The sequence below is a fragment of the Chrysoperla carnea genome, chromosome 2 (assembly GCF_905475395.1).
Source record: "Chrysoperla carnea chromosome 2, inChrCarn1.1, whole genome shotgun sequence".
NCBI lineage: Eukaryota > Metazoa > Arthropoda > Insecta > Neuroptera > Chrysopidae > Chrysoperla > Chrysoperla carnea.
Genome location: NC_058338.1, coordinates 46,336,214 through 46,359,673, shown reverse-complemented (window position 1 = coordinate 46,359,673; position 23,460 = coordinate 46,336,214). Strand labels below are relative to the sequence as shown.

General features: G+C 29.0%; 1 protein-coding gene across 1 annotated transcript; it reads left to right on the top strand.

Annotated features, from left to right (window-relative positions):
* Positions 1-806: 806 nt before the first annotated feature.
* On the top strand, positions 807-23,375 carry LOC123294009 (arylsulfatase B-like). The gene is made up of 7 exons (XM_044875064.1): positions 807-961; positions 12,618-12,777; positions 18,572-18,798; positions 19,158-19,416; positions 19,533-19,690; positions 20,115-20,577; positions 21,857-23,375. Exons 1-7 carry the CDS (start codon positions 833-835, stop codon positions 22,489-22,491), a joined length of 2,031 nt encoding a protein of 676 aa, XP_044730999.1. The 5' UTR covers positions 807-832; the 3' UTR covers positions 22,492-23,375.
* Positions 23,376-23,460: the final 85 nt, after the last annotated feature.

Genomic DNA, 23,460 nt, shown 5'->3' with positions numbered 1-23,460 from the left:
ATGCTAGGATTACTGAGATTGTAGGTATAGAAAAATGCCTGTACCTATATGTACCTACATAAATCATTTTTAAGTTATAGTATTCTCGCAAACGTAGGTAGCGATGTGGAAAAGGCAGACGAAAGGTATTCGGTTTTTTGAACGTTTCGAGTTATCGAGACTCAGCTATATTTATTCTATTTTCTGATTCGCCTTTAACGTTTCATACTCCTAGGCTCCGTATTTTTCAAATTCAGCCAAATTAGATTTTTAAAACAGAGAAAAATAATATTTTCAGGTGAAAATTTCTAAAAATGAAACATCAAAATTTACGTATAGCCCAGTTATTTGCATAATGAAACTCCCAAACATATGAACATTGGGTTTTTTACTAATTTCTGAGCATAAGGTAAATAAAATATATAAATAAACATATTATATACACCTCTGAATGTTAAACCATGTAGGTATCTATCACTTTCATTTGTTTATTTTATCAAAATCCCCCTCTTACAATAATTTATTAAAGATATCTTTGCACACAAAATTTTTACAATCTTCTGATAAATTGTTAAGATTTTCATTTATGCATGACCGGTTGGGTAAATATTAGCTAGGCTCAGCTAAGCTAAAAGTACCCCATAAAGGGATTAAGGGACATATATACACAAATAGTTAAATATTTATTTTTTGTGTATTTAAAAAAGAAATTTTTATTTTTCATTATATTTTTGAAGTAGATTTTTTGTGTGTTCAGTTTTTGTATTTAAGTCAAGTGCATCTCGACAATTGTTAATAATAATTAAAATTTTATGACGTTTATTAATCTATGTTCTTAATTATTTATTAATTTATGAATATAATAATAATGATTAGTTTGAAGCAATTGATTTTATGTGTTTGTATTGGAATCAGTAGTGGAATTGGAGTATTAGCAGCAACTAAGCGTCCACATATTATTGTTATATTAGCGGACGATTTAGTAAGTAATGATGCACTTTAATTATTTTACCACAGCGCTTGAAATTTAAAACTATTTATAACCGATAAAATAACCATGGCGTTTTCCATTCGATTGAATTCTGTGTGTCTGTTCCCCGAAATAAATGATTCCTTTTCTATTGGATAGAGTATTCTTTCGAAGTGGTCACATATAAATTCTAACAAAAAATTTCACCCTTAAGAGGGAGAGGTTGAAAATTAATGGATTAATTTTTTTAAATTACTAATTTTCAGCGACTTTAGTGCTTCACAAGAATAGTCATGTTTAAATTTAAAGAAAAAATTTCACTTATACGGTTGATAAAAAAAATTCAGAGTAAAAATTTTTGGAAAAGTTATTTAGATGATTTTGGTCATGAAAATGTACGAAAGAAGACGCCCTAAAACCACAAAAAAATATATTTCATAGTAGAAGAAACTTCCAAAAAATGCACCAAAAATTAAAAAATAATTTTTAAAGCAAATTATTCTAAGACTTTCCTTGTGAAAATTACGTTTTGAAGTCTACACCTACCACAGCTTTTGTCAAAAATAGATCTATTGGCGTCAAAAACGTAGTTGCTTACAAGGATTATAGGGATTGCTCACAGGGATTGATTGAATTTCAAACTTTAAAATAATTTTTTCATTTTTTGCATTTTTTTGAAGTCAGTTCTATTTTTTACAAAATTCTTTGTTTATAGTTTCAAGGCTAAAATTGCAATAATAATTTATTTTTAAACTTAATTTACTTGATAATGAAAATATGCATATTTTTTACCTATTATGTATTTAAAACTTTAATATTTCATTTTACATAGATGTTAATTATTTCGTATCTTAAGAAGCTGAATCGGTTCTCCGAAACGGTTATATCATTATTTGGACAAATAGTTTAAATTTTTTAAAGTGAAGCAAATAGATCCGGACATTGCATGACTTGAAAACTGTCCATTGCACACGAGAGTGGAGTTAGAAGTATGAACAATTGAGGTCACTTAGAAAATTAAAGATTTATAATTTTAAGAGTTTTGTGTTAGGATATTGCACAATTTTTTATCGTTTCTTATAAGTTTGTCAATATTTTAAGAAATATCCGGAAACTCGATTCCTCCAAATCTATCTAATAACAGATAATTAGTATGCAATAAAAATACCTAATTATTCTGCCTTCTTTTTTAAATATCCTGATTCTACACTAGCTGTATCCGGCCTCGATGTGCTGTGACACATTATGGTTGCATGGAAATAACAGCGTTGATAACTTTGAAACTGCCGAAATGATTTTCATGTTTTCTTCTTTTCACAGTTTTGTGCTCACGTCATGCTCCTTTTAATGTTTTATGACGCCTTCCCGACTATATATAATTATAGCCAGATCCTTTTCTAGATACAGCTAGATACAGATCTGAAACATTGTTTACTTACTCCCGTGGTGTGCATACTATTTTCTCAATGCGGAAAGCGGCAACTTCATATTGCACAGTGTGCAGAAAGTGGACACTTTCTGCCCGGAGGGGAGATATTATGATTTTGGCATTGCATTCGGATATTATGATATTTTGGACGAATTTGTCACTCCCTTAATATTACCATGAAATTAGAATAAAAAATTGTATATAGAAATTGAAAATATCCGTTCATTAAAAGAATTTTTGTGACATCGTATATAGATTAGTAGTATATTATATTGTTGCCTATTTTGAACCCCCTGTTAGACTTGAAGGGCAATTTAATTTGTAAGTGTTATGGATAGTACAAGGTCTCTTGAAATGAAGTATGGTATATAGATAGGTATGTGTTTCTTTGGTTAATCAACCATCACAAAAAATTAACATGACTAAACTATGAAACAATAATAATAAACTCATTAGTGATGCCACGAGAGACCAAAAAAACGACCAACGACAAACAAGACAAAAACTAGAATCCTAATTTTCGCAAAATATTCCAAAAACAAACGGTAGATATACGAGAGATAGGCGATAATTAGCCGGGAGATAAACGACAGATTTTTCCAGCATTCACTATAGATTTGTTTTCTTAAATGTACTTATCATAAATCGGAAAATTTCAGAAGGGTCATGAAGCTCTTGTTCTTTTTTTTACTTAAAATTTTTACTAAACGTATAAAATGATCAATCTTAATTAATATTTTAATTTTTACTATTGAATCACATTTCAGAAGGATCAATTTTATCCACTTATTTATGTTATATACAACCCACAATAAAACAGCAATGATTAAATATTATTTTTACACGACTTCGAAATTTTCTTTTTTATTATATTTTTCCAAGAAAATCTTAAACTATACCTGTAAACAAGTAGACGAGGAGATAGAAAACGCTTACATGTTGATATAATACAGAGACCTTATTTTCTCGTCTCGTTTTGCGGCAACATTAAATTGTAAAAAAAAATTCAAATATTAAATAACCTACTGGTAAAATTGATTCATAATAAAAATTTCTTAAAATACTCTTGTTTTGTGTGTCTTATAGTAGTTTTCCATAATTATGTTACTTTTTAAGGAGATTTTCCATCCAATAAAAAAAAATGTTATTTTTAATTCGATTTTTATTCATAATGAATGTTTATACGTATTCAAACTTTCAATATTCATGCAATTTGTTGTGTTACCCGACTGCACGCAAGAGAGTGATAATGTGTTTATCACTCTATGTATGTATGTGTGTTCCTTTGTTACACACTAGAAGCTAAACATGTGGTCCGATCTTGATGATTCTTACTTCAATCAATTTCTCTTAATCTTGCGGGTGTCATTGAAGGTACGGCAGCAATGAAAATTCAGTCAATCAGTCTGGTGCTCGGATTATTGAAAAAATCGACGATCTTGAAGTATCATTGAATATATATAAATTATACAAATCGATCGACGTAAGAATCATTAAAATTGGCTCACGCGTTTGGCGTCTAGAGCGATACAAAGGAAAAACATACCTACATAAAGCCTACATACATACATACGCTGAAAATGAAAGTCGACGAACCATAGTAAGTGTGCTATCATTGAATAGGTATTTTAAAATATTAACTAAAAAGTGTAAAATTAAAAAAACAAACAACCCGACTGCATAAAATAAAAACTGAAAAGAAAAAACAAGTCCAGTAGTTTACATAGCGACTTAAACAGTCGGGACCCATTAAAATCTAGACCGGCTCAAATCTTTCCAATAATGGGTCCCGACTGTTAAAGTTGCTATGTAAACTACTGGACTTATAGTATTTTTTTACAGTTTTTATTTAACGCAGTCGGTTTTTTTGTTTTTTTAAATTAAGTTTTTTTGAGATTCTTTAATTCATTCATTACACAATCAACATTTTTTTGCTAATAATATGAGTTTTTATAGTTTTTTTTTAAGACCTTCCGTTCAAGTATTAATTTTTAAAACACCTTAAGAGGAAGGAATTAGCGGCTTTAGTTTAAAATTTAAAAAAAATTCGTTATTTCTGTAACACCGTTAAGGGATTTCGGGATATTTATTGATATGACGTAGATATATATGTTAATAACTATTTAATATTTAAAATTTTAAAACCACAAAAAGATAAACATAAAACCAGTTTTCTATTAGTGTCATTGCATTTTAATTGTAAATACCATTTTTAAATTATTTTGACGTAGTAAGGTAAATGAATGTAAATTTATTGAGAAAAAGTTTCCGTTTTTGCAATTTTTTCGTGACGCACATTAAAAGAAATGGCATCTTTCATATACAATTTATAATTTTTATTTAAATAAAGAAATTCCTTTTTAATTTTTGTTTAAATAATGGTACTTAAGTAAATTAATACATATATATCAAAATTTACAAAATTAATGTTAAATTTTCGGAGTATTTTCACCCAAATATATCTCAACTCTAATAAATCACTAAAAGCCTAAACTCGTACATAAAACACAGGTAAGTACACTATCTCAATAAAATTATCTTTAAAAAAAAAAAATCAAAATTGGTTCATCCGTTTAGGAGCTACGATGCCACAGATAGATACACACATACACAGACACGTTAAACTTATAATACCCCTCCCTCTTTTTAGTCGGGGGTTAAAAAATTAACGATTCCATCTCAAACGGTCTAGAACTGTAGCAGTAGACCTTTCAGTCACAAATTTTACTTACGATTTTTTCAACATTAAAAAATACCAACAATTTTGTCATTTTTATAGTTTTTTTTATGTAAGCACTCGTAGAATACTGCTAAGTGTACTCCATAGTAAAATGTTTCTTTTTGAAGTGTACCCCACTATTCATCCTTTTAAAAAAGTTTTCTGAGGCATCTATACGTAAATAAAAGCTTGAGATGCTCACGTTTAATCGATTTCCCAGAATTGAAAGTTATTGTAATGGAAGCAACTCAACTTATCTTTACATTTCATGGGTAGGCATTAACACCAATTTGGAGAAGATATGTGAGTGTGTGTGTATGTACGTCCGTAATCATTTTGTACGTTGCAGAACAAAAAATTATATCGACTTCGTCGAGATGTCAATCGAAGCCTATTAATAGCAATACGATCCGAAAAAAATTTCATAACATTTGGTAGAATAGTTTCGAGTGGGAGTACTTGTCTAGGATTGCATATCCATTTCATGTACTTGTAATTAAGTGACTACAAGAACAAGGGAAGAAAAAGTAGAAAAAAATACATTCGAGTCAATTGTGAACAATCCTTTTTCACTTATTTCTATTCGAGAAATTTCCATTCAAAATTCAACTGAAACCTTGAAAAAATCCAATGAATTATTTTAATAAAAAGAGGATGATTATATACAACATATAATATAATTAAGTATAACCACGTAAATTATTTTGTGAATTTCAAAAATACATCAGAAAAATTTTAAAATTCTTCATTAAATTATTTAATGATTTTTAATTTTCACATAATTTAACATATAATTTAATTTAAATAATAATAGTAAAATAATTAAATAATTTTGTTGAGATAAGCATAATCATAAAAGTGAAGAGTGTGGTACCATTGATTGCAATTTACGTTTAAGTTTTGTTTACAGACATTATCTAAAATTTCAGAATGGAAATAGTTTCTGTTAATGGAATTATTCTTCCTACATGCTATGTAGTTTTTATACCATATATATAAAATATTTATCAAGGTAAACTAAGTTTAGTCCCAAGTTTGTAACGCTTAAAAATATTGATGCTACGAACAAAATTTTGGTATAGGTGTTTATAAAATCACCTAATTAGTCCATTTCCGGTTGTCCGTATTTTATTTGTAAGGATTTATATTCCTTGAATATTTGACTTCTCAGTTGAATTTTATAATAATGAGTACATTGGTTTCATTTTAAAAGAAATGAATTTTTGTTTTTTTTTATTATTATTAAAGTTAAAATTTTTGTATGTACTTCATCTAAGTACCATTTGTATTAGAAATCCATAATCGAATCAAACTATGAGTGATACTCGAGAGGCATTTGATCTTTTAATATCAGATACCGGCTATCCTACCTATTGTTTTTTATGGTTTGCCATTAGGTTTGCACGAGGCTAATGCCGGGATAGTTCCTAACAAAGTCAGCCATAGCTGCATACCTTCCCCTTCCTTTCTTTTTCTCTATTGTATTGTTTAAAAAAATAATGACTAAATTGAATTGAATTGAATATTCTATCCTGGGTACTACATCTTACCCTATAATAATATTACTATAAACATGTAAGTATAAGTATGTAATAATAATATGTCAATGATTTCTTGTTATATAATAATTAAAACAACAAGTATTTCAATATTAATAATGTTATAAAATCCCCTGAAAAAATAGAATAAAAAAATATGTATATTTTTATATGACCTTCAAGGTGTCAAATCACCTGTTGAAGTTGTATAGGTTATGTATTTTATTATACACACAAAATTATACAAAATTTGAAAATTGAAACAAAATATAAAAAATACGCAAAAAAACATGGAATGTTGAAACTAAAATGGCTAGACTATATTGGTGTATCTGAAGAAATAGTCAATAATACGAAGTTAGGAGGGTACGCTGAAACTTTTAGGTATGAGGTTAGGTATGAGGTCATAGCGTCATAGGTTATGAACCCAAGCTGTTGGTGCATGACGAAAAGCGCCTGTATACCTTTACACCTCTGAAACTTCGCGTGTAGTTTTTTAAAGTTATAAAATGAAATGTCACTTGATTTTTTAATTGGTCGATGGAAACGGGTGTTCGAATTATTTTTTCTAAAAAGGCCGCCTAATTAACTTAATCATTGGAAATTATACATAAATCAACAATTAAAATATCATTTCCGTATTTTTTATCATTGTAGGTCGAATAAATACACTATCGGGCCAATCCAACTCTTAGTATGGCCGTGAGATCTCATTTTTCAGTAAATTTTTACTTTTTTGGAAACGTGGAAATTATTGGAGATCCGTTGTATGAGCATGAGACACGGATATTTGAATCATGGCGAACCACCTCTTTGCGATCCGATTACCCTGCAGGTTTCATTTTTCGGAATATAGACTTTCTTTCTAAAAGTTCAATAATCCGAAATCTGACATGCGGCATATAAGCCTCATGTATTTGAACTATGGAGGGTCGAATAAAACCCTTACTTTCTGGATCAAAGTCAAAGTTTGGCCAGTGGCCTTCTGGCTCCAAGAATTTGTGGCTCGAATCGTATAGGAGTAGACTTACGTGGTTTTTCAAATTTTTTCAGTTTTGATTTTTCCATAAGTAAGCAATATTTTCCAAATGAAAGTTACCCGTACTTAGCTATATCCTGAATTTAAGCGAGTGTGATTTTATTCGAATCTCCATATTCGAAATATGTGGACAAAATATTTCGAGGACCAATTTATTCCATTGTTTTTTTTTTTTTTTTTTTTTTTAATTTGTAATATATTTTGAAAAAAGGTTTATATAACACATTTCGGTTGAAAAAAAGCGGGTCACATCGGATGAAATTTCATTTTATAGTTTCTGAAAATTTTCAGACTTGTACCCAAAAATTCAGTATCAAAAAGTGTACTGCCAACTAAAACACTTGCGTGCAAATAAGTCGCTGTATATTATTTATTTAGCTAAAACATTTCAGAATTTTTCACATAATTTTTATTCTAATCTTACTTTTAATTCAATTTCATAATTTAGTCATCATATATATCTTCTTAATTACCTGTATATTTATTTTTTACATACGGTGGTGACCTTAGTTGTATGATACAAGTCTAAATATAAAGTGTATCTTTAATCAAATCAATTATTATTCCCACATTTCAAGTTCTATTCTAAAATTATCATATTTTGAATGGCTTCTGTTTTAAATATTACCATATTCTTAAAGATTAAAGATCATTTATATAATTTTTTTTTTAAACTTTTTCGGTAAATTTAATTTATTTGTATTGCCGTTTCACTTGTTCTTCTCAAGGAAAATAATTTCTAAATTGGGGATTTTTTATTTGAAAAGGCTATTTTATTATCGACTAAAAATGTTCTTGTTTTGGAGGTCATAGTCTTATGACAGGTAAAAATTTATTAATATGTATATGCTTAAGTACAGAATGCAAAAAAAAAAAAATATATTTTAATTTATATAAGTAACTTTGTTCCACTGCAAGTTAAATTAAGATAAAAATCCTGCATAAATATTATTTGTTGCTGTTGTAATTCACTTAAAAGGTTTTTTAACTTTACAAAAACTCGATTTTTTGCATTTTTGTAATCTGATATATATATATATATTATAATCGTGAAAGTTTGGATGGATGAATGGATGGATGGATGTTTGTTACTCAATCGCAACAGGTAGATTATAGTCTGGAATAGCAAGCACATAGGCTTATTTTTATCCCGGAAAGATGCACGGTTCTTATGGAATAGTATACAGAAGCCTTGTTTTTTAAAGAGTTTTGTAATAGCTCGTGATGGCTTCACTTATTTACACAGTAACGATAAAAACTCTCAAAATCTCTTTTAATTCCGGGTAACGCAGGAGGTATTAAATATGTTTAGAATACACTCCAAAAATTATAAAGCAAAATTCGTATTTTTGTTTAAATAATAAATTTTAAACTCGCACTTGAAACATATCTAAGAACACTCTCCATTCATTTACCTTTTTCCTTAGAGTATTCTCCAAACTGAACCGATTTTGAAGATCATGGCCTATTTTTTTTGTTTCGGGTACGGAATCCTAAACTCGCATTTGAAATATATCTTAGAACACCCTCCATTAAATTACCTTTCAAATGAAACAAAGAAAATCAAAATCGATTCATCCGTACGATGCCACAGACAGACAGGCACACACACTTAGCGGTCAAACTTATAACACCCTGTTTTTTATTTCGGGATAAAATGAATTATATGGCTTATTATATGGTCCTGCAGGAATCAAATAATGATAGGTAAGTATATTGATGATATACATAAAATACGTAAACGTGTTTTCCTTAAAATGTGGTTTTACAAAACGGTTTCCGAGATTTTGATCTATCGACTTAAATCTTTATGCAACTCGTTGGAAATATGTGCAATTATTTTTGTTTTTTAATTTTGAATAATTTTGACATTTAGGAACTAGAATATAGTGGGAACCGATTCCCTATTTTAGAGCTATCACCATCCAGTCTTTGTTATAGGTACTCTTTAATACTTGTATAATATGATTTTTTCCATAAGTAAAATTTTACCAAAAAAAACAAACCAAAAAACGCCGATTTGTTGTCTAAAAAACTGACCTCTGTGTATGGACATTTTGAAAATAATGTATTCTATATGCTAGACTGCCTTCAGAGACTGTAGATGTATAATAATTGTAACAGTTGCTCTTGAAAATAATCGAATTATATTTTTTGCAAATCTAAAAATAACATTTACTTATTATTATATCCAAGAATCTAAAAACGGTTATAAATTATCGGCAAAAAAATTTAAACCAGTTTAGTAAGCATGTGCTTCGATACGTGCAAAATTTAAATCTTATCATTAAATTATCATAAAATACACCTATGTCATTAGAAATAAATATTTAATATGGAAACGTGATTATAATATTAGTTTTTTATTGAAGGCTCTTGCACGACTTTAAAAACAGTTGAATTTTATTGTTATACTAGCTTGATACCCACCCGCTTCTCTAGGCTTAAAAGTAAAAACCACCGCTTTATAGCTTCCACCTATCTTGATTTCACTTGTTCCCATTCCATAAAACTCGAAGGGATTGTTTTACACAGCTAAAATATTTGCACAGTTTTCAATTTTTTTAAGTGTAAAATAGTCAAATTGATTGAGTATACCAGAAAAGAAGGCCATGAATTGTTTGAAATTTACTATTATTATAAATTTTTACAGAAATCTTTAATTTATGGTTTAAAATGATTATCATAGATGAAGCAGTAAAATGTCAGAATAAATTTAATTTTTTTAATATATTTTTATAATTTATAGCTCATGTGTTATTCTGATGTATAAGCTATATTGCTGTTCAGTTTCATTCAAATCCGTTCGCTAGTTTTTGCGTGAAAGCGTAACAAACAAACAAACAAACAAAACAAACAAACATCCTTACTTTCACTTTTATAATATATAGGGATAGGGATAGGTTAGGAAAAAACAAATAGACACGATGCGAATATTTTACTTATTCATTTATTTAAAAAAAAAAAAAAATAACGGAACAAAGTTTCAAATTTATAAACTTTACAAATAATTCCACAAATGTTTATTATTTTCTTTTCATCATTACTTTATCTATTTACCACGATTTAATGCTAATTCAAAAGCTTGTACTTTCTTTTTTTTTTATTCTCCACCTCCCTACAGCTTTTACATAATATTGTACGAGATATTTGGTCGAATTACGGAATGTCTAATCAAAATTGTTATTTTCGACTTTTTTAAAGATCGCTAAACTCCGACCCATATATCTTTAATATTTAATTACACAACGGTTTTAACATCTTATCTTACATTTTATAATGTACGGACTTTTTCAGCCGAATTACACAGTAAATTTGGCTTTTGATATCTCGACCTCTTCTTGGCTTTCGACCTCTTCTTTTCGGCCCAGGCGTAAATTATAAAAAAACACAATTATTCTGATGTCAAATTGCAGTTCTTAATAGGTATATTCCGGAAATACCTATATCTGTTAACATTTAATAGTTAAAATTGAATTTTCACTTTTTAAGAATTCAACGGCCCAAAAAGCCTCCAGATTGGTATTTTCATCCTCATTTATTATTTTCAAAACATTTCGGGAACTCTAGGGCATAAAAGTCAAATGCCCGAAAAAGAAAGAAGGGAAGGATCACAAACTAATTTAAGGAACTTTTTCAACTATTACTATAATAAACAAAATAAAAATCGGTAAATGATAAAAATCGGTTCATTATCAAAAAACTTAGTTTTATAAACATTCATTAACTGCGCTAATGCAATACTTCTGGTGGATCGCTCTATTTAATACTCTAATATTACTTATATGCTAACAGAGATACTATAATATTTATGTCTATATCATACCAGCATTGGAGTAAGCGCTATGCATTTCTTACAATATACTGTGACGAATGATTGGACATTTTGTATCAATGTCTCTCAGTCTAATTCTTTTAAAGTAATTGGAGTATTTTATCTTACAAATTAGGATCTCATCATTTTTCTTTAGTGTTCGTTAGGAATATTATTTATTAGAATTCCCATGACAGTATGACTATGACTAACAATATTAATTTAATTTATTTAGTTAAAAATAAAATATAAAATATAATTCAATAATTATTAATTATTTATCCACACACACATGACACGTGATTTAATTACTTAACAATAAATAATTATAGTTGTCATAGTATACATTAGAAGTATACATGTTAATTAATGTACTAATTAATAATAAATAGTTATTGATAAAATTACAATAAATCATAATCTATTATTATCCGCAATTTTTATAAACAAAATTAATTTTTTTTAAATTCACCATGCATAAATCGTACAGTAAATATTCTTACAAAAAATGGCTAATAAAGAAAAATGCAAGAAACCGCTCGCATTTTGCTAAAACCCCATGGAATGTGTTTCTTAGATGTCAAATATCATTAGTAGGTAAGACATAAGTTAGTGATGAAAATATTTCTGGCAACTTGTATGACGTAAATGTTAAGTGTTTGTTAAATAATCGAACACTATTATTATACATGTATAAAGTATACGTAATTCAAGTTGCTTATTTATTAATTTCGTAAGTCAACTTTAACATTAACCGTTTAATTGAATTGCCGATTTATTGTTTATTAAAAAATAGAAATATTTGCACCACTAACTCATGCCTTACTAATGACATTTGACACCTAAGAAACAAATCCCATGAGGTTTTAGTAAAATTCAAGCGGTTTTTTTCATTTTCCTTTATTTTTAACATCATTAACTGTACTATCAATTTAATAGACCGGTATTTAACCCGAAAAGTGTGTGGGAATAATCTGGACGACATTCAGATAATTTTCATTCACATTTATATTGAGAATCGTTATTTCTATATAAAACAATAAATAAAGCAAAACATTATTGGAGTGTAGACTAGCAATACGCAAGATATTAAAATGAAAATTTAATTATTATTTTTTATTTGTTCCAGGGTTGGAATGATATCAGTTTCCATGGCAGTAATCAAATTCCAACACCAAATATTGACGCGCTAGCATTTAATGGAATTATTTTAAATAATCATTATGTCCAAGCCCTTTGTACACCATCCAGATCAGCTTTCCTCACTGGAAAATATCCTATTCATACTGGTATGCATAATTCAATTGATTTTACACATAATTTTCACTCATAAAAATTGATCTTTAAATATTCAGGTTTTTTTATGAGCTTCGAAATAATTAAATAGTCTTCAAAAGATTGTTTTGTTTGAAAAGGATTTTTGTCTTCGGAAACGTCCAGAATTCGAATACTTATCTGTGATATCTTCTGTTAATATATTAATCTGTTAATACTTTTTGTAATCCTCTTTAAAATTCCAAATTAATATGGGAAAATCGAATGGTCTCTTTATGAGCCTAATAAGAACGTTGTTTTTAATACTTTCTTTTAATAACTCAATCTTTTGTCTATGATTTTAAATATGAAAACTAAAATGAGTGTGAATTATTTAACTATTAAGTATTGTGCAATTGATTGATTGGTCGTGAAAGGTGAGAAAACATCCATAATTGACAATGATAATAAATAATGATGAGTCATTAACTCATTACGTAGCAAAAGTATACATAAATCACATATCATTTCACTTTCTTTCAATAAATTTCTATTTGACTATATTGTAGGTACTATTATTATATAATCTCATACTAAATATACGAAAAACTTTTTTTTTCTAGAATTTTAATTCGTTTATTAATCAAGACAAGATCATAATTATATAAAGGTTTTGTATTGCAATGAAACATAGTTCCGAAGGTTCAGTAGCGTGATTTGATATTATCGAACACTAAATTAACCCATTAACCACGCGGTCAGACAATTATTTTAATTATCCCTCCTTTCAGCAACACTTTTTCAAAAATGATTTTAACTCCTTTTCTGGGGCCAGAAATTAATAAATAAATAAAAATTTGGTGGTCGATCATACTATTAGAGCTTACATTTTACTTAAATGACCATTATGAAACTTTGATGTAATCACTTTAAACTAGGAGCTAGCACCTCTCAGATATTTGTTAAAATATAAAAATTAGAACTTTGCATTTTTATTCCCAGCACTTAAGATACGAATGAAAAGCTGTTATAAAGCTTGCAAAAAGGTACGCAACTAATATTTGGGCTCATTCGCGTCATACTCAGACAACCATTTCTTAATAGTATTTAAAGAGCCAGACCCAGGGTCCAACACACTCCCGCAAGTGAAAACCAGCACATCGGACAAACGTTAAAGTATAAAGACTGAAACTTAAGCAATCAAAGTCTTGAAGACAAAATTTTTGAAATTATAACTGTTGGGTAAATCTTGATCTGGAAAAAAATCCTAAAACCCGGAAATAATAAAAAGGGCTTCGAAGTATAGAATTTAACATACAAAAATCGTATAAAATATGTTGTTATGTTACAACAGGCATAGCCTTCATTAATATTTGGCCTATCATAAAATGATAGGCCAAATTAATTACTTGGATAATTACCATATTTGTTAAAATTTACACCTTAAGTTTTTTGCTGGTATGTATGAACTTTCTCTTCGAACTTTTCTTTGCCTATTTCGCATAAGTGCGGCTTAATTTCGTTTATACAGCTTTATATTTACTTCACCAAGGTGTGGATGGTTTCGTACGGTGTAAATTACATGATTTGAGTGGTCGATTATGATCTAGATTATTTAATTTTTTTTATTTAATTTATATTTTCACATTTGGTGAAGATAAATTATTATTCCAACCAAATTTGCATGAAAATTGGATGATGTAGATAACATATCTCCATTATCAGTAAAACCATGCTGAACATTGAAAACGCATTTTTTTTTAGGTAGTTCACTTCCTAAAAAAATCCTAAACTGTCAGCTGTAACGCTGTCTTTGTTTTTTTCGCTGTCAAAACTTTGCTACACAAATAGCGTAACATTAAAATTTGGTGATAATTTTGAAAAACTCTTTACTTTGGCTTATGTTCAGCAGTCCCTGTCTCTCATTTATAACCATATGTGAGGTTATAAATGAGACTTTTTCCAAGGGTCTAGCTTTTTAAATACCGCTTTAAAATTGTTGTCTGAATCCTGGTATTGGACACCTTCAGTGTCAATCTTTCATCAATTTTTTCTAAGGATCAGATTTGTCAGGTGTAATCCTTGTTTGTAACTTGTAATATTTTAATTAAGTACTGAGAATATAGGCACTCAAAGTTAAAACCTTCACGACTTAAGTTATGATTAGCTGGCGCTAGCTCTTAGTCTATTTGTTATTCCAAGTTAAATATGTAATTACCTACCTAATAATAACATAATAATACCTAATAATAAATCGTAATCTACGGAATCTTAACAATAATATACAAATGTGTATAGTCACTCAATTTTTACAATAAAAGAGGTAAATGAACTATGGATGTTTATATCAATTTTTCTATTAATTTCTGTTCATACAATTTCTCTTTCAATTATGTCGTTACTCACGAATTATTTCAATATTTTCGTAAGTAATTTAAGAAGAATATACCTTACGTATTTATATAGAGAGTTATAATACAGGGTGACGCAAAAGTCACGCACACTTTTAAAATTGGAATAACTTTCTATCATTACCTAATTAATTTGAATATTTTGACTTCAGATTCTTAAAGTTTAAGCTTGGAAGATTGTATTTCGTGGTGAATTAGATTATTTCTGTTTTTCCACGAATACGAAAAAAATGAATATCTTCCTTTCTAGCCGGAAAAAAAAGTTTTACATTATATTTTTGAAATTTATTTTGTACACTTTTTCAAAAAACCAATTTTTTTTTTCTTTAAATTTTTGATAGAATTATTTTTATTAGGATTTTTGGTAATCCAAAAGATTAACCTGGGAAATAAACATTTCTTTAAATTATATGCTAAATAATCAAAACATAAAAAAAAAAAACACCAGTTTTGGTCATATTCGCCATATTTTCCTCATGAATTCGGATATTGTTTTCCGTATAAAAAAAAATTTTTTATTCTCAAAATTTTTTATTAATTTCCTCTCATTTACTGATATTTTCATATCAATTCGCCAACATCGCCTACGTGAAATGAATATTTTACTATTTATTTAAAACTGGAATTAATAAATATACATTTAATTGAATGTTAATTATAGGCTGTGGGATAAAATGATTAATTAGATACCTTATTATTATTTTTTACAGATTTTTTTTCTTTTTTTTTTATTCTTTAATCTTTTTAAGTCAATTTTATCTGGATTAATAGGGTTTTCAACTTAATAAAATGCGGCCACATATGTGGCAGACATAATTATTACAATTCACACACACTTCATGTACTATTAACAATAGCACATTTTAGTGCCACATTTACCAATTAGGCAACTAGGTCTGTAGCTTTTTTTTATTTTCACATAAAAAAAATTTTTATCATAGGACTCTTGTGTGAGGAAAAGTGAATGAATAGAAGGAAAGTGGAATGAAGAAGTCAAATAGGGGGAGATAAAATGCCCACAGCACAGAAACATTTTTTTTTTTCAAAAACATTTTTCAAAAAAATTTTGTGTGTTAAATTGTGAGCTTGAGTGTTTTAATCTGAGGGTATGCGTGCATAATTTTTTTTTTTTTTAATATTATTTATTGACATTCCAAGGCTCATAACTCAAAGAAATTCACATAGATCATAGTGCCCGTTGAGACTTAATTTGATCACGATGTTAAAATCTAACCACTTAGAACTGAATCAAATCTATTTTTTTTACTTAAATGGTTTAAAATTTCCAAGATTTTCGCCTATCCAGCAAATCTTTACTTGATATAAAAGATAATAAACTATAAATTTGGGTTTACATAATTATGCTCATATTTTTTCTCGCAAAACTTTTTATTATTGAAATTACACATAAAAGCATTTTTTTCTTAAATGTAATTTGCGATGTCATTCATCATTATATAATAAGGGAGAGTGTAATACCAGAGTCCAAAATGTGCTCTGTTTTTTTAAGGTATTTTTTAAATATAATAATGGAAATAATTAATGTTAATAGTATTAGATGCTATTATTCATACATAAAGTATATATTTTTGAATAAATACTAAGCAGCCATCGACAAAAACGTATGAGACATGACAACCAATGTGAGCCATGGTACAATATCATATTATACCATGGATCACACTATATTGTATAATTTTTCAATATGTAGTATTTACAGTTTACTCAAGAGGTCATCATATAATATATTATGTGATTGAAACATTGGAAACTCCAAAAGTTTCTCTTACAGATATGGGCTTTATTTTGCGTTCCATTTTAGCTTCAACTGGTAATTTTATTGATGCAAACCAATTGAGTCTTTTTTTTCACTTGCACTATTCTTATCCATAAATGTAACCTATTGAGGAGATTATTCTACCTTACATGTACAGGTAACTTAGAATAGAAATACGATAACAGTAGTCGTTGGATAAATAGAAGGATATTAAAACCATAGTAATTTAAAAATACTGTTAAAATGTATGAAACTATCTAATACAAAATAGCCCAATCTTTAAATGTTTCAGTCATTCCATGGATCACTAGTTTTTAAGATGTAAGCCTGCTTGTTATTGCCTTATTGACTACTTGACGTCATTAGTGATTTCCCAATAACGGAGATAATAATTTTAAAAGTTAGTAGGAACTGTTTATCATGTATCAATCATGCGTCAAATTGTTAGATCAATGGTACATAACGGTATATCTGTTCAAGCTTAACTTCCTGGAAATTTTACGTTATGTTTAAAACTGAAATATGATATAACAAAATATCCACCAATAAGGAGTGATTTAGATGGAATGTGATTTAAATGACAAAATAAAATAGCCAACATATAAATGAACAACAAATTTTTTACTTTCAAACACTCAAACATTTTGTTTCTATTTTACTTATAACAAATGAACATGGATTAGTTATTGCTTATATACAGGGTAGACAATTTTAATTAATTATGACTAATTACCCGTTTTGTAGTTACCCAAACAAAAAATAATTTGTCAGAACATGATAAAAAATGTCAGAACATGATATCCCCCCATCAAACTCTGTAACTTTTGTTTAAGATATTTCTTGGGTTAGTTAATTACAAAACGAGCTATAAGCCATAATAGATTAAAATGGTTCATCTTGTACAATACTCTATACACTATAGAGTAATTTAAAATATATCCGAGGTACTACACCATACCCTGTACCTATTTCTAAAGATGTATCTACTTAAGATTAACTTTTTTTGGTGTTCTAAAATCTAAAAACATAACATGAATATGTCGTAACTATCAAAGTACTTTATGTTTTATACATATACTAGCGGCCCCGACGGACGTGGTCCCGTAAAAACGTAACTCCAATTCATGAATACCTATACTACGTTTAGCCTGTCCGCTAAACCCATCCCGCTAAACCCCAATTTAACTCCTATTTATTGGAGTGGCCTGACCTTCGACCTTTGGCCTGACCTTTGATAGTAGAGCTCGCTGCGCTCGCATATGGCTCTAATAAATGCCTATTGACAATACCTGAATACTATTAAAAATACATAGTACACATAGTATACATAATGTGATATGATTTATATGCGCTCCCACCATTTAATGAAATTTCATTTTTTTGGTACGGAGCCCTCAAAAACAGTTGTACTGGACCAAATTGTAAATTTAAACCATTCTCGAATCTCCACGAACACACACAAAAAATTTCATCAAAATCGGTCCAGCCGTCTAGGAGGAGTTCAATTACATACACACGCACACAAGAAATATATATATTAAGATATTACATCTATAAAAATTAAAGACAAAAAAATCAACTTACTACAATAAAATTTTTTTTAAACTTAATAAAATTTTACAAGATTTCAATTTTTAACAGGAATGCAACATGACGTGATTTTGGAAAATGAGCCATGGGGACTTCCTTTGGATGAAAAATTATTACCAGAATATTTACGTGAAGCCGGTTATGCAACCCATGCTATTGGAAAATGGCATTTAGGATTCTTCCAACATGAATATACACCAACATTCCGTGGTTTTGATTCACACTTTGGTTATTGGAATGGTTTGCAAGATTACTTCGATCATAATGTATATGTTACGGTTAGTATTATTCTAGAATCTTCAGTTTTAAGAGCCATAAGAAATACAAAAGATATTAATAAAATAGGCAGTGGCTGGGTTTGAAAAAAGTTTTTTTTTCCCTTGCATAACCCCTTTAACAAATAAAAAATTTATATCATATCACTAAAAAATTTCTTACTTGCCTTTTGAATTTATTTTTCTTTCAAAAAGAGTTGAACAAAGCGTTTTTGGAAAAAATGTTGAGACTCAAGAAAATTACTCGAAGAGACTAGTTCATTCAATTGTAGAAATCAAAAAGAAATAATCCATAGATGCTTTTTGTTTTTGTTTTGTTACATTATTTTTATCAAAATGTATAAGTTATGTATATTTTTCAGCTTAATGGATCAATAAAAGGCTTAGATATGCGTAGAAATATGGATGTTGCTTATGATACAGTTGGAAAGTATTCCACAGATCTATTTACTGACGAAGCTGTATATTTAATCAACAATCATAATCCAGAAAAACCAATGTTTATGTATTTATCACATTTGGCTGCACATACTGGTAATAGAAATAATCCACTGCAAGCACCAGATGAAGAAATTGCAAAATTTAGTCACATAGAAGATCCAGAAAGACGTGTGTATGCAGGTAAGCAGTTAAATATACAAAATAATATATTAATATACGTTGTTTAATAAAAATACAAAAATTAATAACTGGACGCGAAAATTTTTACTTTATTTATGCTTCTCTTTAATTTTTAGCCATGGTTTCTTTGCTGGATAAAAGTGTAGGTGAAGTTGTTGCAGCTCTACGTGCAAAACACATGTTGGAAGATTCAATTGTTATGTTTTTAGCTGATAATGGTGCGCCAACATTTGGTATACATGCCAACCATGGATCAAATTATCCTTTACGTGGGGTAAGGAAACTTTACATTCTTAAAAAAACACCCTTAGCAATAAGAATCTTTTTTCATTAAAGCCTTTTCCAAACTGAGTCGATTTTGAAAATCATCGCCAATTTTTTGGTTTTTTCGAGTGCGGAATCCTAAACTTGCGTTTGAAACATAGCTATGAACACTTTCCATTTAATTGCCTTTCAAACAAAACAAAAAAATCGGTTCATCCGTCTAGGTGCTACGATACCACAGACAGACAAACAGACACACACACATAGCGGTCATATTATAACACCCCTTTTTTTAGTTCGTGGGTTAAAAAAATGATATATTTGACTAATGAACCGACAATTCAAAGTTAGCTAATGAGAATAACAATGACTTACAAAAATGATAACGAAATGTTCAATTATAAACTAATAAAAAACTTTTTATTTTTGCTTAGATGAAAGCTTCTCCATTTGAAGGTGGGGTACGAGGAGCCGCTGCAATTTGGAGTCCTCTTTTAAATACTACTCAAGCGATCTCAAATCAACTAATGCACATCTGCGATTGGGTGCCCACTTTACTATCAGCAGCTGGCATAAATGAGACATTAACAAATTTAGACGGAAGAGATATGTGGAATGCATTACAAAATCCAGAAACTCTTAGCAATCGCTTTGATGTTGTTGTAAATATTGAAACAGATTATGCAGCATACCGTAAAGGTGATTGGAAATATATCTCCGGTAGTGGAAATCCTAAAGAGTGGTATCCTAGCGGTTGGTATGGTCATTCAGGACTTGATTTAGATCCAAGTCATGCTAAATATGATGAAGAAAGTGTCTTAAATTCGAAAGCTGGAGTTGCAATAACTGGACTTATAACATCATTGCAATTAAAAGAAAGATTGCAAGAAATTAGTGGTACGTATCTAAAAAAATAATTTAAAATATACATCAAAAACGCAAATTTTCAGTAAACCATAATGATAAACGATTACCTAGAGTAACTTTTATGTAGTACACAATAGACCTTTTTACCTAACCTTTTTACCTTTGACCTAAAATTCAAATTGGCGAAAACGATCCGGAAACCAACGATGTTACACGAAGGTTGGTTTGACGTCAAAGTTGATAATAGTGATATATTAATACAACTGTTGAAACTGTTTTATTGTCATTGCTTGTCGGATTGACATCACAGATCACGTGTGCGGTGGAGCCAAAAAAAATCGTTTTAAGATATTTCAAATATTGTGACTTTTTAACAATTTTTTTCATAGTGTTTTTGTTGTTAAAAATGCGTAATTTTTGAGTTACAGGCTCTACTCGACCTATATTTTCATAAAAAGTTATCAAAAAGCATTTCTGTTTTTCATAAAAAAAGGTCTACTTACTGAATTTCAATTCAATCCATTACTTCGATGGACTCAGAAATAAGGAGGGTTTGAAATATAAAAAGGTCACGTCCTTGGATAATGGATTGATGATAAACGTAATTTTTATGTTAGCTTTTATTGTCTTATAAAACAATGTAACCTATACTCAGTGTTCGTAATGAGGCATTTCGTGATTGGAGTTAAGTTACAAAAAACTATTTCAAATTTTCAACTTTAGGACCGTCAAGCTCCCAAAGGAAGCAACTTGGAACTAAAGCAATGCTGGCTAAAACTTTTGGAGCCCTCTGTATATTTATGTACCTCCTTACATAATATGTTACGTTTTACTCACTATCAACCGGGTAATTGAAATCAATTCAGTTTTCGGTTAACAGTAACTGATCGAAATAGGTTTCAGAATGAAGGTTATATGGACTCGTCTGCAGATAGTCTCCTGTACTATCTGATATAGAAAAAGATTAGAGCTAAAAAATTAAATTAATTTTATTTCACCTTGAAATTCCCCAATGGCAAAAAATTGGTCTTGGGTATCCAATACCCAGCTCTTTTAAAAGTGGACATTTTTTCTGTAAATTTAACAACCTTCGTGTACTTTTTCTATAAGAAAAATATAACCGATTAGTAACATAAGAGTGTTAAATTTGCATAGACACGTCCTCTTTTTAAAAAGTGTGGTAATGACCACATACTGGCCACGACAATTGATACCGATAAAACAAACGTCTGGTAAAATAAATGCATGATTGGATTAAAACGGGACCTAATATAAAAATTTTATTTAAATTTATCAATTTTATTTTTAGATGATGACAGCTTTTTCCGAAAAAAATCATTACTTTCCAAGGAAGCAATTCAATTATTACGAAAAGAAGCAACTGTTATATGCCCCAAGCTAAATACATCAGAAATGAATCCAACCTCGATCTGTGAACCAACAGAATCTCCATGTTTATTTAATCTCAAAGCTGATCCATGTGAACAAATTAATTTAGCTTCACAACAACCATTAATTTTACGTAACTTAGAGGATGCTCTTAGCGAATACCGAAAAAGTACTCTAAAACCACGAAATATACCTGAAGATCCAATGGCTGATCCAATTTATTGGAATAATGTATGGAGTAATTGGCAGGATCCACCATCATACCATAGCAAACCATTTACACGTTTCAACATTATACTGCTTGCTGTAATTGTTATATTATTTATAATTGTACTGGTAATTTTATTAATTATTTCAGTCAAAGGCTGTAATCCATCCTTGAGTAGGAATTTTAAGTTAAATAATTTTTTAAAAACATTAGATGATTCACATAACATTGACGATGGAGAGTATAATAGAAATTCTGGAAGACATGTTAAAAAAGATGAATGTCAAACAGAATTCGAACGTACCAGCAGTGTTAATTTAAAAGAAGTTATTCGACATGTTGATTAAGAAAATAATTTTAATATTGTATCAGTATTCCCTTTAGCTCAATTCTGTGATATAAAGTAGTTCTTCGATGGAACTACTTTAACTAGAATATTTTACTTCGCAAACAGAAAGCCTTCTTAATTTTCTGAAATAATACTCATTTTAGATACCTGTTTAATTTTGGGAGCTTGAGCAGTTTACCGGTTTCTAGAAATAAGCTCTTAGAAGATTTAATTACGATAGCTCAAAAAAAAACACTGAGTATCTGCTCTTTAACGAATACCACCAAGCTTGAAATTAGATGAAAGAGTAAAATACATAGTTAGTACAGTCAAAAAATAAAATAAACCGCTCATTTTTTACTAAAATCTGGTGGAATGTGTTTCCGTTTTTACTGTCACATATCATTCGTAAACTATGAATTAGTTGCGCAAATACTTCTATTAATAACAATAAATTACTAATTAAATGAAACGGTCCAATTATAAGTTCACTTAAAAATTAATAAATAGGCATCGGTATGGGCATTTTTGGTCCAAACTACATTCGCCACCTACTATCTTTAAATAAGTTTGACATTCTCTCTGCAATTTGCACCCTCATTAAGAAGTCCAAACTCCAAATTGAAATACAATCACCCTCACCCTCTTAAACTATTATTTTGCTTTTGTTTTAAAAATTTTACACAACCCACTCTATCGTTAACTCTCCCATGGCCCAGCTTGTGTTTTTTACGTGTTATTTCTTCTGTTTAAAACCTCGACGGGTCCCGACGACGAACTTCGTATCTAGTTTCACTTGTGTTTCTGAGTATATAAATATAATACAGTTTTATGTTATGACTTAAAAAACGCATTAGACTAGCTATAGAGAAATACCCGGTATAAATGTAAAATAGAAAAGTATGTTTTATTTTTTTATTCTTTGTTTTTTATACAATCTCTTTTTTTAAACTGAAAACTTATTTATTTATTTCGTTTTTTTATTTTG